This window comes from Limulus polyphemus, unplaced genomic scaffold, assembly GCF_000517525.1.
Source record: "Limulus polyphemus unplaced genomic scaffold, Limulus_polyphemus-2.1.2 Scaffold1562, whole genome shotgun sequence".
Lineage (NCBI taxonomy): Eukaryota > Metazoa > Arthropoda > Merostomata > Xiphosura > Limulidae > Limulus > Limulus polyphemus.
This window is the reverse complement of record NW_013667172.1, coordinates 165,782-183,021: the sequence shown is the minus strand read 5'-3', so window position 1 is coordinate 183,021 and position 17,240 is coordinate 165,782. Positions and strand designations below refer to the sequence as shown.

General features: G+C 37.3%; 1 protein-coding gene across 4 annotated transcripts in view; it reads right to left on the bottom strand.

Moving 5' to 3' along the window:
- Positions 1-277: 277 nt before the first annotated feature.
- LOC106464105 (WD repeat-containing protein 47-like) overlaps positions 278-17,240 on the bottom strand; it is a 31,754-nt gene continuing 14,791 nt past the window's right edge. For 2 of the 4 annotated variants that reach the window (XM_022391777.1, XM_022391775.1), the window contains exons 2-6: positions 6,519-6,713; positions 5,939-6,108; positions 3,369-3,539; positions 1,572-1,712; positions 278-540 (exon numbers count right to left, since the gene is read on the bottom strand). In XM_022391777.1, the coding sequence (XP_022247485.1) occupies positions 293-540; positions 1,572-1,712; positions 3,369-3,539; positions 5,939-6,108; positions 6,519-6,712 (924 nt within the window). In that variant the 5' untranslated portion in view covers position 6,713 and the 3' untranslated portion in view covers positions 278-292. Of the gene's footprint in view, positions 541-1,571; positions 1,713-3,368; positions 3,540-5,938; positions 6,109-6,465; positions 6,490-6,518; positions 6,714-11,176; positions 12,552-17,240 lie in introns of those variants that run through there. The other 2 variants (XM_022391776.1, XM_022391778.1) reach the window with 2 other exon arrangements.

The window sequence follows — 17,240 nt, the reverse complement described above, 5'->3', positions numbered from 1 at the left end:
CTAGTCAAGTTTGGGTTTGGTTACCAGTCTCTGATCAGTTACTAGTCAAGTTTGGGTTTGGTTACCAGTCTCTGATCAGTTACTAGTCACGTTTGGTTTTGGTTTCCAGTCTCTGATCAGTTATTAGTCAAGTTTGGTTTTGGTTACCAGTCTGTGATCACCTATTAGTCAGATTTGGTTTTGGTTACCAGTCTGTGATCACCTATTAGTCAAGTTTGGGTTTGGTTACCAGTCTCTGATCAGTTACTAGTTACGTTTGGTTTTGGTTTCCAGTCTCACCTATTTGTCAAGTTCAGAAAATGCTTCCCAAATTTGACTTACCTTGCATATCAGATAAAACTACCCTCTGATCAAACGATCCAGTAAGCAAATAATAAGCTTTGGGCGAGAAGCGAACGGTCCTGATTTCGGCAGTATGAGGTTCGAAACACTGGATAATCTTCCTACTAGTGAGGTCATATAGCATACACGTGGAGTTTTGGTGGCCGGAGACAAGCAGGCGACCTGAGGGGTCAACACAAACTGCACATACTGAGCTCCCTGTAAAACAAAAACAAACAAAAAAAACGTTCTTTTTGTGTTAAAGTTTTTTTTTCTTTTTAACTGTACGAAATACGTAAACATTCTTTATCTTGCCAATCATGATGTTAGGAAAAACGTAGGTTCATGAAATCACTTTAATACAAAGATACGAAACTCTATAACCCAGGCGCTTTCGAAAGGTGGAAAGCGATAATACTCACCATAATGGTCTTTTTTTAATTTCTTAATTGTCAGACGATTTTACACACCAAAAGATTGTTTTGGTTTGTTTGTTTTTTAAGTTAAGCACAAAGCTACACAATGGGCTATCTGTGCTCTGCCCCCCACGGGTATCGAAACCCGGATTCTAGCGCTGTAAGTCCGCAGACATGCCAAAAGAAAAGAAGTTACAGTTAAAAAAATAAATCACCTAAATATGAAACATATGTCTTCATACAATTTACGCAATAACACATCTTTTGTGTTATCCTGTTACCATAGTAGCAAACTCAAAAGAAGAAAGCTATCATGATAGTAATAATAATTTATAACAGTATTTCAACCCTAAGGGACTGAATAAATAATATGGTCTTAAAAATATAATAGGTCTAATAATAATAATGTCTTATGATAAGTATAATTAAGTATTAGATTATGACTTTACAAACTTGAACTTGTCCAAAACGGTTTCTTTCAGAACGTATAAGTATGATATAACTTCACTATACCAGTTTAGTTTTAATTTTAATGTTGTTGTTTTTTTTAATAAAAGCTATTTGATAATTAAGAAACATTGTAAGTTACTTGTTGTGATAATATGAAAAACAGGAGTAAATGTGTCCGACGGAAAACAAACAAACTCGAAACAAGAATACACTGGAGCGATTTGATGATTCTCGTCAAATCAGGTTTTCGTTTTGCTTTATTTAAGTACAACTCACTGCAAATACAAGTGAAAACAGTGGAAAATAACCACAGGAAAAAGTTTTTGCAATGAGTTAATTTGCTTATATATATATATATTATCGCAGTTTGTAAAGCTTTCTCACCTGGTCCAGTACCGGAAGCTGATGGAGCGGATATGACGTCAACGCAGCCTCTGGATCGTAGGTCCCATAGACGAATCGTTCTGTCGTGCGATCCGCTGACAAACATGGCGCCGCCCCACGTGTAAAGACAAAGAATTGTACCTGTGATTTGATATTTGTTTAGTTATTTATTTATTTACAAAATGGATTAATAAAATTACTACAAGGTAATGGAAGTGTTTTTACAATATACAGAAACTACTTTGTGTCTTTATTGTACAAAACTCCGCAGAAAAATAACTTCAGAAATTCAAAGATTCCATTATGACATTTCTCGTTGTATATTTATTACTATAAGTACAATTTCATAAAAAGTAAACCATAATTTTGCTATCACTACATATAATATTACAAACAATCTTGGAAAAGGGTAGCAAAATGAAAATATTGAGTGATTACTCCACTTCTACGGCATGAAAATCAACTGCACCAGAGTACAGTCACGTGTTGATTGTTTGCACTATTAATGGCTGTCATCCAACCAATCAGACAGTGCCACGTGGTCACAATGGCTATAAAAAGCATAGGCAGTGAAACCGTTCCCAGTTGTAGTATGATAATGCATTCGTGACTCTCAGGACAGAAATCCACATAATAAACGTATAAAAATTAAAGTGATGGCTGGTGAAGGCTACTCCATGTGACAAATTGTGGCAAAATTTCATATTTCAGTATGGAAACAATAGGATCAGCAAAGGTGAAAGAAGGTACCATTTACAAATGAATCCAAATTTACCCAATATAAATTGTTTAGCAACATTAAACTATTCTATGGCAGAGAGCATCATGGTAAACGTACAACATCTATAGTGAAGCATATTGGGGGACCAATACAAGCTTGGGCTGCATCACAGCTAATGTTGTTGGAAATCTTTGTACAATTGATGGCACCCTGACTGCTGCCAGGTATAATCATGATCTTCTCCATCATGTCTTTACCTCACAAGCAGGACCAGTTTGAAATTCACTTTCCAGCAAAGCAGTCATCACAAGCATATGATGAACATGGGAAAATGATACCTGAAGGGAAAAAAAAGGGGCCCATTCGCTCGCAAATATGGGTTGATCTTCCCAAACATCCCACAGGAATAATATTATTATGATTTATATGGAAAATGAGATTATTAAATGGCAATCAAGCAACTTGGCCGAAATGTGGGGATTGATCTACATCATCTGGAAACAACATTATATAATCGTAGTTTCAAGTACACACTAGTGCATTGTACAACTGATCAGCTTATTCACTCTTTATAATAATGATAGATTAACCATTTAGTTACAATTACACATTGCTTGTAACACCTGTAAGTGCTTTTCCATAATTGTTTCTAATACTGCATGTGACAGAGAAATTATTTTTGTTAGCATCACACATATTGTAGACTATACTTTCACGAAGTCTCCTGAATTCATGTTTCAACAATTAAACAAAATCGAACCTTAAACTAGCCCAATTTACTTAGTTAGTCCAGAAATTGAAATGGATTGCTAGCAATATTTTCATCAATAACACGGTAAAAAAAAGTGGTCTTTAAAGTCACAGGCGCAAGACTGAGAAACGTGTTGTTCTTCTGAGGCATTATGGGTTACTTTTTTTTGAAATTATCCCTTGCAGTTTTAAGCGTTTCGGGGGATTAGTATCCGTTACATAGGAGGCGTCAAGTATTGTAGAATGGGGGTCGTAGAATAATTCGTAATTGTTTAATCACTTCAGTAAGCTTGTGCCTGTGGCTTTAGTCTAACGTAGAAACTGACCGCAATGTCCAGTAAAGGTCTGGAATGTCGTTCCTGTTTCACAGTCGGTTATGAAGATTTTATTGTCCACGGAGCCGCCACTGATTAGCAGGCTGGACCGGTTACTCAAGTCTTCCATGAAACACAAGTCTCGTACAGTTCCTTTGTGCACGGCCAGCTTCATAACGCCACCTGTGAGTCAATAATACAACCATAACACCACTTGTAAATCAGTAATAAAACTATAACACATAATACTTCAAATTTGATATTTTTTGGGTTTATATAATCATCTTTTTTTACATGAAGGTGGACATTTCTTAAAACTTTAAATCTGACACTCCACCTAGGAGGAAGATATGCATTTTACTGACTTTTATTGATTTTAAATACTCCAAATCTGGTCTTTCTTGTAGAAGGAAGTTTAGAATTATACCACCTTTTACTGTAGCTTTGGTCCATAAAAAAAACAACAACAAAAAAACCGAAATACAAAGACCGAATTTTCGCCAACTAATGCCTCATTGCATCGAAGCTTCGAGAATTAGCTTTCAAATTTACCTAAACACAAAGAAATGTTTCTCAGCGGAGGCTTGTAGTGCTAAACATGTGGGAAGAGCACGGATAGCCCATCGTGTAGTTTTGTGTTTAATTGCAAAAAACAATTCTTTCGAGATTAGATCATAATCGCTTGTCAAAATTAATTGTTAACTGTATGTCTATTTAATTTGTCAAAGTTAATTGTTAACTGTATGCCTATTTAATTTGTCAAAGTTAATTGTTAACTGTATGTCTATTTAATTTGTTAAAATTAATTCTTAACTGCATGTCTATTTAATTTGTCAAAGTTAATTGTTAACTGTATGTCTATTTAATTTGTTAAAATTAATTCTTAACTGCATGTCTATTTAATTTGTCAAAGTTAATTGTTAACTGTATGTCTATTTAATTTGTTAAAATTAATTCTTAACTGCATGTCTATTTAATTTGTCAAAATTAATTGTTAACTGTATGTTTATTTAATTTGTCAAAGTTAATTGTTAACTGTATGTCTATTTAATTTGTTAAAATTAATTATTAACTGTATGTTTATTCAATTTGTCAAAGTTAATTGTTAACTGTATGTCTATTTAATTTGTTAAAATTAATTCTTAACTGCATGTCTATTTAATTTGTCAAAATTAATTGTTAACTGTATGTTTATTTAATTTTTATCAAACAGCTGAATTTTCACTTTAATGAATAAATTGATTTTATGTCGTGAAATTAAACATTTTTCAAAACACTGAAGGATTTTCATCTGTGAAGGACATTTGAGTTTTAAATAAAAATAAAACACGTTTCGAGTATATAATCCAAAGAGTCTAAAGCTTCTATAAACAGGAATTCTACGGAAGTGCGATAGAGGCACTGATAGAACTATATTTATTAGAACTCTTTAGTAAAGAAGTTCCATAGAAGTCCCCCGTTTAAAGGTTATAAAATCGTAGCAGCAAAGAGGGTTTATAAGTAAACATACTTAAGGGGTTCTATGGTAACGTTTGGTTGTTTGTTTGTTGAATTTCGGACAAAGCTACTAAGCGGCATCTGCGTTAGCCGTCCCTAATTGTGTATTAATAGATTAGAGGGAAGGCACACCCACCGCCAACTCTTGGGCTACTCTACTTGAACAATGGAATTGACCGTAACATTATAACGATCTCACGGCTGAAATGGCGAGCAGGTTCGATAATGGGTTTAGATCCCGCGTCCTATAGACTGCGAGTCGAGCGCCCTAATCATCAGGCCATGCCAGGCCCTAAAGAAACGAATTAGAACCCATAATAAAGAAGGATTCCCTGGAAACAAACTTGAGTCTTTAATTAAGGGATTCAGCGGAAACACGCTAAAACACATAGAAAAGAGGGATTCTGTGAAAACACTTAATGTTTTAGCTTATGGGATTCAGCGGAAATATACTAGAACTGACCGAAAAGAGGGATTCTCTGAAGACACTTAATTTTTTAACTAGTGGGATTCAGTGGAAATATACTAGAACTGATCGAAAAGAGGGATTCTATGAAGACACTTAATTTTTTAACTTGTGGGATTCAGTGGAAATATACTAGAACTGATCGAAAAGAGGGATTCCATGAAGACACTTAATTTTTTAACTTGTGGGATTCAGTGGAAATATACTAGAACTGATCGAAAAGTGGGATTCTATGAAGACACTTAATTTTTAACTTATGGGATTCAGCGGAAACATACTAGAACTGATAGAAAAGAGGGATTCTGTGAAAACACTTAATGTTTTAACTTATGGGATTCAGTGGAAATATACTAGAACTGATCGAAAAGAGGGATTCTATGAAGACACTTAATTTTTTAACTTATGGGATTCAGTGGAAACGTAACAGCTCTTACCTCCAATTCTTAAATTCGTAAAATATCTCATTAACAAAGTAAACAGAAACCGCTTCCTCAACAATTCAGTTTTTACATAAAACTAAACGAAACTCACAGTGTGATCATTTCAAACTACCAACGAGGGCCTTTGTAAGAAACGTCGTCTCTACACTAAAGCTCGTTACACGTAATAATTTATTTACCCTCTACATTGCAAAGTTCTTGGTTGAATCTTGTCAACTTGATTGACTTATCGTTGGAGCCTGTTGCGAGAAGATCGCCGGTTCCATTCCAGGCCAGACAGTAGATAGACCCCTCGTGATGCTTCATCCTCTTCAACAATACTGTCGGCTCGTGAGTCTCGTAGTTTTCACTGGATGTGGAAAATATAGAGGTTAATACTCGATCTGGATTTTGTTCAATCACAAACGGTTTCCAAACCAACGTTTCGTGCGTGCCCGCATATAAGTCTTTCAAACTTTAAGAAATGAAAATAAATATTTATATTTTTTCTTAAAAAAAAACACAACAACAAGAAATTAACAATTATATTATTTATAATGAAACAAAGCTCAGTTCATACAGTCGTGGGTGTGGACAGTCATGTTTTAATGAAACACAAACCTCAGTTCATGTTGTCTTGGGTGTGGACAGTAATGTTTTAATGAAACACAAACCTCAGTTCATACAGTCTTGGGTGTGGACAGTAATGTTTTAATGAAACACAAACCTCAGTTCATGCAGTCTTGGGTGTGGACAGTAATGTTTTAATGAAACACAAACCTCAGTTCATTGCAGTTTTGGGTATGCACAGATTCGTAAGGTATTCGCATTACCCCCACTTGCATAAAAGCTTCCGCTGGGATGGAACTCGACAGTTCTGATGACCTCTTCATCTTCCAGTCTTGTGACTGGAATAAACTTGGGCTTCTGTTCTGTATCTCTCTCCCCGTTCTGGATGTTAGCTTCCGGTCCATGCTGCAACGACACACACAAACAAAAAAACAGAAGATGAATTTAGCAACTGCATCCTTTCTAAACCCACGTGTTGAATTGGGTCGGAGATTTTGAGTACTCCAGAACATACAGATAATTAACTTATAATTAATTAAAACACTTATTAATTTCCCAAAATGTGCAAGTCTGTTTTTGTTTTGTTTTTTTCTTATTTCGTGCAAAGCTACACGAGGGCAATCTGCGCTAGCCGCGAAATTCAGAACAAACAAACGGGTTCTTTACTTTTCTCGCAAACTTTACGGCTTCAACTCTGAGCGTCTCACACACGTGTAGGGTCAAGAATCAGGTGATCATCTGGATGAAGGTCAAACGGATAATAACTTTTATCACGCAACCATTACCACCTGACGGCCTTCTAACAGCCCACGTACGAGTTTTCCGTCTTCACTGTACAGAACCGGTCGAAAAATTCAAGTGGCCACCAGGTGTCGCTGTATACACGTGTTTTAAATCTTTACAGTGAAACCGATTGTGAAATCAGAAGGAAAAGAACTCAGGTGATATAATATAGATTACACAACACCTTTTTTTTTCGACTTTCTTCTACTGGCGAGTTTGTAAACCATAGTGGGTATTGAACCCCGATTTTTAACGTTATAAGCTCTATAAATTATCACTTAGCCATGACAAAGCGCCATAAGTTAGTGCGAATATATAATTTAGGACTGTCTTATTTTAATACCCATAATCCGCCCCGATAACCTTAAACTAAAAAAAAATCCCAAAATTCTTAATTAAATGATAAGCATTAGAAAAAAATACAAAACATCACATTCAACATGACGTCACAATGACTGTGTCGATATAGATAAACTATGTTAAGCCTCTTATCTGCTTATCTTTCTGACTGTTTCCATATCTTTGTCTATTTATCTGTCTTTGTCTGTTATTCTATTTGTCTATCTATTTATTTGTCTGTATCTATATATCTGTTTATGTTTACTTATCTCTCTATCTGTCTGTTAACCTATCTTTCTGTCTGTTAGTCTCTCTATCTATCTAAAATTAAAGATGAAACAGTTTCAACAATCAACTTATCAATCACATTTGCTAACACTCAATCAACCATACTTATAGCATCTATAATTGGCACGTGGTTTTATTAAAACATTTAAACATACCCCAGTCGCGAGATCGAAAATCCTCGCCAAACATGGTAGCTCCTTTCAGCACGGAAGGGGAAGGGGGGGGGCGTTATACTGTAACGACCATTCTCATTCTTCGTTGGCAAACAGTAGCCCAAGAGTCGACGGTGGGTGTTGTTGATTAATTGCCTTCCCTCTAGTCTATCACTTCAAAATTAAGGACGGCTAACGCAAAGAGCCCTCGAGTAGCTTTGCGCGAAATTCAACAAACAAACAAAAATTTTTACACCTGGATGGACTGTTACATGGCGGAATATCTTGGGAAAGTGAGAACACGAGCTAATAATAGTCCCTTAAATTAATATACAACATGTAAAACATTACTTTTTGTTTAAAAAAAACAACAACAAGGAAGTACGAGTGAATACAAAACCAGGGGTACAAGTCAAAATGCTAGTTTTTTGTGATTTGTCGCGTCTTGTTTCTGTACCCTGAGGGAGGATGGGGGGAATTAGAGCAGAACAGTTATATTAAAAATACTTTACACCAATGTAAACAAAACAAATGAGAGTTTTCCGAGGGAATGCTTTACTCTGTCGTTAGGAAGTATAATTGTTTGCCGTAAAAAAACGTTTTTTAATCTGTAGAATATAAACTCAATACGAACTGAATCTGTAGGAGTATGTACACACAAAAACTCAGTATTGTCCAAGCTTTAAATCTCGTTCAATAAACTGAAACGCTCTACTTGTACTGGTATTGTGTAATAAATGTAACAAATATAACGAATACAAATAGTGCGATAACAAATGTTTTGTAATTTGTAAGTTCTAATTATAGAACTTTGGCCAAAACAAATTCGTTTTGATCCTAAATTTAGACCACACTCCCTTATATAAAACCTTCAGGAAATCTTAACTTATAAGGTTTGTTTGTTTTTTTAATTATGCACAAAGATACACAACGGCTATCTGTGCTCTGCCCACCACGGGTATCGAACCCCGGTCTCTAGCCTTGTAAGTCCGCAGACATACCGCTGTGCCACTGGGGGGGGGGGCAACTTATAAAGAATAATAGAAAAGAAAAACAACGAAGGACAGATTTCGGGAAGTTAAATAAATACAAGTCTCACAGATGGCGCTTTAAACTTTCTATTTTAAATTAGCGTTATAAGACCTCAGATTTATCGCTGAGCCATGTGGGTGTGGAACCTTCAAATTAAATGGTTAAACTGCTTGTTCATGCTTCTAGAAAAATCTTTTAAAATATAAATCAAGAAAAATTACCATAATTTGACACATTAGAGAACACATGCCTAAAATAATGTTCTAATCTCGTGAAGCGAGAACAACAATGATATTAACCAATAGTGTTATTGACTATTTAAAAACAGTATCTTCGTCTCCATAGGCACCTTCATACCGTTGGTTAATATTATTGTTGTTCTCGCTTCACGAGATTAGAACGTTATTTTAATCTTATAAGCCAAGATGGTCACGAAAAAAGATTCTGAAATCAGATTTGACGTAAGATTTCAAGGGTTATGCAGCACATCTGAATACCATAATTATTAGCATGAATCTGTAAAAGTTTTCACCTCGAGTTGTTTTTTTTTTCAATGTAAATAAACAAAAGGGTGTCGGGTTACAGGACCCTAGGGTGTTTGGCGTGCAATCTGTGGGTCGCGGGTTTGAATCCTGCCACTGAACATATCCACCCTTTCAGCCGTGAAGCGTTAATGACGTGATGGTCAATCCCACTTTTCGTTGATAAAGAGTAGCTCAACAGTTGGGAGTGGGTGAGGTTGACTAGCTCCTTTCCGGACTGTGATTTACTACCGATGAATGATGGTGTTGATACAACACGAGGATCGGAGTAAACCGCACTTGCTCCGACCCCTTTCAGGACAATGTCCATGTAGATATCAACAGTTACATTCTGTGTTTTGCACTATATCTCTAAGTCAGTTCCATAATGCACACAACACATTTCACTAGTTAGAGACTAATCGAATACATTTTACATAAAATACTGTTGCGTCAGCGAGTCACATGACTACTGTGACGCAACGTTTCTAGAACTATCATGTACTTTGGCGAATGCTCTAGTATTTACTGGATATAGGGTGGTCGGGTATATAAGAGAGGGTGTCAACGTAATGTGTGTATAGACAGTGAGTAATTGAACTGCAGTCAGAGGGTACTGTTGAAGTTAACGTTCGTTCGTTACAGTGTTGTTTTAGCGCGAGTATTGAGATTAAGTGTATCGCAGAGTTATATTCGGAAAGAATAAACCAGTTTTATTAAGTAAAGACTTGTGTCGTTAACGTTTCGTTGGAACGAAGTTACGGAAAAATCAATTAACAAACGGAGACGTAACAATACCCTATTAAATGTATTGTTCTTAGGTTCTAACTAGTGTAGGGTTTTAAAGTCTAGTAATAGGTGGCGTTATTACATCTTTATTTCTAAGGTATATGTTTACAGGTGAGAGGTGCTTAGGCCTACTTCCATTATGTATGTAGTAGAGATCAAGTTCGCAGAATAGGTCATTCTTTTGCCAATTTTTTGCAAAGTAATTTATAGTATTGTGCAAGAGTCTATCGGCTATTGTTTGTATGTTTGCACGTCTGTGCATGAATTTTGATGAGGTACTGCGGGGGACTTTATATGCTGTGGTGATAAGTGTGTTTTGTATAGTTTGTAGCTTATTTATACGTATGGGAGCTATGTTTATCCACGCAGGGCTGACGTATTCTGTTATGGGACGTATATATGTTTTGTATATTTTAATAATGTTGTCAGGTGATGTTTCTTGGTTTTTGCCTATTAGCAGTGTTAGTTAGTGTCTTGAATTTCGCGCTGAGCTACACGAGAGCTATCTACACTATCTGCGCTAGCCGCCCCTAATTTAGCAGTGAAAGACTAGAGGGAAAGCAGCTAGTCATCACCACCCACTGCCAACTCTTGGGCTAATCTTTTACCAACGAATAGTGGGATTTACCGTCACGTTATAACGCCCCCACAACTGAAATGCTGAGCATGTTTGGTGGGACGGGAATTCGAACCCGCGACCCACAGATTGCGAGTCGAGCGCCCCCTAACTGTGAGTAAAAACACCATCAATAGTTCAGTTAATCCCCCTAATCATTTCTTCCAAATATTCGGTCACTTCTTTACCAGATTATTGTAATAGAAAAAAAATTCCTTATAAATGTGCAATGTGTGGACCCTCCCCCCGCTCCCCCTCAATGGTAGTAAGCGGGATTAAAACATATCAGTAAGTTTAGGATTAAAAATATTCCAAAGTCTGATCTTTCAGATAACCTAAGACACTTACGCGGTGTTTAAAGGACCTGTCCGTTCGTCCGTCGAGGACCATTTCACAACTGTAACTCCTCTTAGAGGGATGTAGGGGACAAAGCCGTGAAGGTTGAATGATGGGTGGAGAGTGACGTCGGTCCCTACGGTGACGATAGTTGTAAAAAAGTGAGGGAGCCGATTCACGAGACGGATGACTTTGATACCGGATAATATCCGCCATGTTCTGTAGCTCTGATGTTTGAATTGTTTAGTTGCTTGATCTGGCTTAATCTCTAGTCACCTCTTTGACTGACCTGATAACGCAACACCCAAGTGATAAAAATACAGCTTCAGTCTTTAGCAAGCGAAATTCCTTCTTAACCAATATATATATATATATAACCCGATGAGGATATTCGGTACAGTTAACTCCAGGAAACTCCGTTTACTGTTCTTCTGTATCCTTTGTATTATTTACTTTTCAACAGAGTAAAATAGTTTCACTTCATTAAGAAGCAAACGCATATTTTGTCACTCCCCAAAAAATCCAAATATTGACGGGAAAAAAAGTCAAAACGTTCAAACAAAATGAGACCATGTGTATCACCAACCTCGGTTCAAATGACTTTTAGTTTTAGACAATCACCGAGTTCAAACAGCGAAGTTAAGTTTCTAAAGCAAAAACAACTATAGCTGTTGGAAACCGAATACTGAGTTAGTCCACGGGATTCACTCTCTCGTTGTGTGAAACCGAACACTGAGTTAGTCCACGGGATTCACTCTCTCGTTGTGTGAAACCGAACACCGAGTTAGTCCACGGGATTCACTCTCTCGTTGTGTGAAACCGAACACTGAGTTAGTCCACGGGATTCATTCTTTCGTTGTGAGAAACCGAATACCGAGTTAGTCTACGGGATTTACTCTCTCGCTGTGAGAAACCAAAGACTGAGTTAGTCCCCGGGATTCACTCTCTCGTTGTAAAAAACCGAATACCGAGTTAGTCTATGAGATTCACTCTCTCCTTGTGAGAAACCGAATATCGATTTTGTTCACGGGATTCACTCTCTCGTTGTGTGAAACCGAACACCGAGTTAGTCTACGGGATTCACTGTCTCGTTGTGTGAAACCGAACACTGAGTTTGTTCACGGGATTCACTCTCTCGTTGTGTGAAACCAAACACTAAGTTAGTCAACTGGAGCCACTGTCTCGTTGTGTGAAACCGAACACTGAGTTAGTCCACGGGATTCACTCTCTCGTTGTGTGAAACCAAACACTGAGTTAGTCCATTGGATTCACTGTCTCGTTGTGAGAAACCAAACACTGAGTTAGTCAACTGGAGCCACTGTTTTATCACACATCTCAATGTCACGTGATTTTACTAGCGATCGTGTTAAAGCACAATAACTTCATCAGTGTATGCTGGATTACACAATAACACATTGACACGTGATTTGTTTACCGATTAATTCGGTTCCTTACGCCACCAAGGCGTGCTTTCTTATCCCTGTCACTGTATTAGATAATAGTCCGGTTAGTAAAATAATTCTCGTAACTTCTCAGCCGTGGAAAAATAATAACATACTCAGAGGATTATGGGAAGGATCAGTTATTATCAGGCCTCGTGGTTCAGTTTGCGAGTATGTTCATTTTCCTTCGAGCACTTCACGATACACATATAACTCGCTTCGTTGGTCGCACGAGGTCGCCGTAGGTAATAAAGTAATAACAAGGCTGCTGCGTAACTCCGTGAAAGGTACGATCACCTAAAACAAAGTTAATCCATATCCATGGCCTTCCTTATATTAGCGGTATTTCGCCCGAACACTGTTTCCCATGGCAACACAACAATGATAAAAACCGCTGGAGAATCACTGTAACGAACAGAATTAAGCAACCTGTATGGAATTTTACTTACTACACCCCCCAAACTTGTACCTGAATCAATATACATGACCTACTTCCTACGCACGTGCAAGCGATGCGCTCGGTAATACATGCAGGAAAACAAAACTCTGGCTTCCTGGTTATCCTTGTCAAAAAAGTTGTGTTCTCTAACAAGTCAGACATTTCAAGAAAAATAGTTATTAAGGTCAGATCGTGAGAAACGAAGTATCAAAACATAAACGAAGACCGTGCGTTTATAAGTGCGTCATCACACACATGTATTAGATTCATTTGCATACGTAAAACATCCAGAAGCCTGGGACCCGTGGGAGTCAGGGCCTCAATCCCACTCTTTTCTCTGGCTGAGTGATCAACAAAACAACTGAGGCTGTTAAGACAATATGGCCGATGAAAGTTGAATATTTATTGAACTCTTCTGCTTTATTGTTCTAAACAATTTCATTACATGTCTACTAAACCTGTAGATGATCACTAACGCCACCTACTTTCTAGTATGTTCTGTATTTAACCTTTAAGTGCTCATTAGCGCCACCTACTTTCGAATATGTTCTGTATTAAACTTTATGTGCTCACTAGCGCCACCTACTTTCAAATATGTTTTGTATTAAACCTTTTAGTGCTCACTAGCGCCACCTACTCTCTAATATGTCATGTATTAAACCTTTAAGTGCTCACTAGCGCCACCTACTTTTAAGTATGTTCTGTATTAAACTTTAAGTGCTCACTAGCGCCACCTGCTTTTAAGTATGTTCGGTATTAAACCTTTAAATACTCACTAGCGTCACCTACTTTCAAGTATGTTCTGAAATCCCCGAACTTACAAAAGCTTTGTGGCAGAACTAAAAATAGTTCTGCCTTTCCAGCAGATAGGATTTTTATGTTGGTTTATATTTATAGCAGTACTGTACTTTTCTTTATTACTCTCCAGATTAAAAAGAATACTTTCGTTTGTTTTTTTGTAATTTCGCGCAAAGCTACACGAGACCTATCTGCGCTAGCCGTCACTAATTTAGCAGTGTAAGGCTAGTGGGAAAGCAACTAGCCATCACCACCCACCCCCAACTCTTGGGGGGTTCTTTTTTACCAACGAATTGTGGGATTGACCATCACTTTATAACGCCCCCACAACTGAAAGGGCGAGCACGTTTGGTGTGACGGGGATTCGAACCCGCGACCCTCAGAATGCGAGTCGAGCGCCTTAACCACCTTGGCCATGCCGGGCCTAATACTTTCGTAAAGAGTAATGGTTGTTTTTATTTCTAACTTTATTGCCAGAATTGAGGTTGAATCTTGTATCCCTACCGTTTTGTACGCCCTACATTTTCAGATACCTCGAAACCCAAGATGCGTTATATGGTTCCCTACACTATAATTTTAAACTTGATGTTACGGTTTGTTTTGTCCTTTTTATTCCCGATTTTCATAGTTTATAAAACATAACCATCAAAGGTTTACTGTATCTTGATTACCGGTTTAACAGGCAATTTTGTTATTTTGCTTCACTAAATTGTATTAGAACTCCATAACTTTAAACATTCCAATAAGAGATTCATCAAACTTCAAATCCATTTAATTGAACAAGAGCCACCTGGTGACAGCTGGTAGTTACAAGTAAATTTCGGTATATATATATGTATACACATATAAACACTTTATTTGCAACTAAACGTTGACACCAGATGGCACTTCTATAACGATAAAGAGCCAGAACTTCAGTAATAAAATTTTGACACCAGATGGCACTCCTGTACCGATAAAGAGTCAAGACTTCAATGATAGATAATCATTAGTTGCACGTTTTTCAAGTTTTCTTTTTTGTAATATTCGAATGCATTTCTTTCTGACGACTAGGTGTGTCGTGTCTAAAAAAAAAACTAACTAAATAACGGAGTACTTGTTTTATCGGCTTCATTCAGTCGCTTATGATAAACGATTAATTACTAACTAAGATATTCTCTAGAAATTTTCCCTATATCTATGTTCATGCGGGCTGCGCCTGACCTAATGGTTAGCCTGTCGGGCTGAGGATAGAAGAATCCGAAATTTCGAAACGTGATGCTGCTGTAAGTGTGATATAAGAATGACGGTCAAATCCCCTGATTAACCGCTTTCCTTAAGGTCAGTTTGTTTGTTTGTAGTTAAGTACAAAGCAACACGATAGGTATCTGTGCTGTACACACTACGTGTATCGAAAACCCAGTTTTTAGTGTTATGAGCCAGTAGAACAATATTAAGGATGGTTATACCTGAAACCTAAAGGTTACTGACGTGGTTGTTTATCACGTGATACATAAAATGTAGAATAAAAAATTCAAGTCCTAGGTTTATGGTTGACTGTCTTTGTTCTCCCTCGACAGTTCAATAGCCTGTTTTTTGTTACAAGAAACTAGAACTGATGCAGGTTTGTAATCTAGTTCTACCTCGGATCTATTGCTTTCTTTAGCTTAGGAAATCTGGTCACGTGGCTAGCAAAAACAATCCCTACTTTGATCTTTTTTTATCTATCGCTTTAACAGAAATGTGCTATTTCCTTGATTACAGCTGGCCGGGGCAATTTTAATGCACGAGAGGGAGAGAGAGAGTTAAATGTAACACAGACTTTGAAACGCGTCTACTCTTATTTTCTATTTCTATCATGAATAATCAAAGCAACGCCATCTACCGATTTTTTGAAAAGATAAGATAGTATAAAATGACTTGCAGACCAAATTGCCCTTTTCAAACACTTTCTATAGGGGTTCATTCCCCCAGCATTTCACGAACTGTAATGGGTAACTTAGATTTCAGACTGATATGAACCAGAGCAGAATGTAAGGACCCGCCAAAAGTACTAATCACACGAAACGGATTTATACATGAACTCGGGGCCAAGGGTCAAAGAAAAAGTTACTATCGAAGTTCTAGAATGTGAAAAAGCTTGGTTTTACCCATGTAGAAACTTAGCATCTGAATTGAAAATAAACAATTCGAACTGGAAGCCCAATCAGTTCATTATATTGTCAGAGAAGAAAATCGAAAAGGATCGAACGCTCAGCGTTAACAAAAGGTCAGATGAGGTCAGGGCGTTGAAGGGTACCAGTAATGATTCAAGTGGGGGAAGTAATTAGTGTAGTCCAATCAATAAGGCCCCTCAGTGGCACAGCGGTATGTCTGCGGACTTACAACGCTAGAATCCGGGCTTTGATACCCGTGGTGGGCAGAGCACAGATAGCCCATTGTGTAGCTTTGTGCTTAATTACAAACAAACCAATCAATATGAGGGAGGTATCTAACATCGTTCACCCCCCCTCCCGGTGGCTCAGCGGGAAGCCTGAGGGCTTAGAACGCTAAACATCGGTTTTCGATAACCGCAGTGGGCAGAGCACAGGTAGCCCATTGTGTAGCTTTGTGCTTAAAAACAACACTTACGTCACTGGAGATTTGAGATTAAGGGTTTTTATTTGTTTGTTTGTTGTTAAACGCAAATATAAACAATGGGCTATCTGTATTCTGCCCATTGCGGGTATAGAAATTCGATGTTTAGCCTTACAAGACTTCAGACTTACCGCTAAGCCACTAGGGATTGGGTCAAGGGAAGCTCTATCCGTAATAGGAAGTCACTGGAAGTTATACAGCGGCCATCTTGTTGGTCCCTTGTTGTACTTATAATTGCTAAGTTGTAACCGATACCTAATGTACATAAGTTTTTTATCCAATTATTCTAAAAAGGTGTATATAATTTCACTCAGATGATGTAAATACCGTTTCTAAACGTATAAACAAAGTAGTATAAGCATTTATATTTTCCTATACGAAGCTGCTTGAAACTAAAATATTTCTTTAAACAATCTTAGAAACATTTGTCTTCTGAACACGAAAGATGGAAGGCCTTCAAAATATCCCTTATCCTCGTGCTACTTTTATAGATAAATCCTCCGAGACCTTCTTTACAAGTCAGTATCACCGTTGTTTGTTCAATATAAAATGTTACAATAGGCTGACTTTTACAGATACATCAATAGATAATCTTCAAACTAATAGTGTGAGGTGGAGATTTTTAACAATATTTTCTCTGGCGGGGTAGTGGTGCTCAGTGATTGGTAGGGATACGTCACATAGACAATGAATCGTTAGTCAGATTACGTCACATAAACAATGAATTGTTAGTAAGTATACGTCACATTGACAATTAAATGTTGGCAAGTATACGTCACAT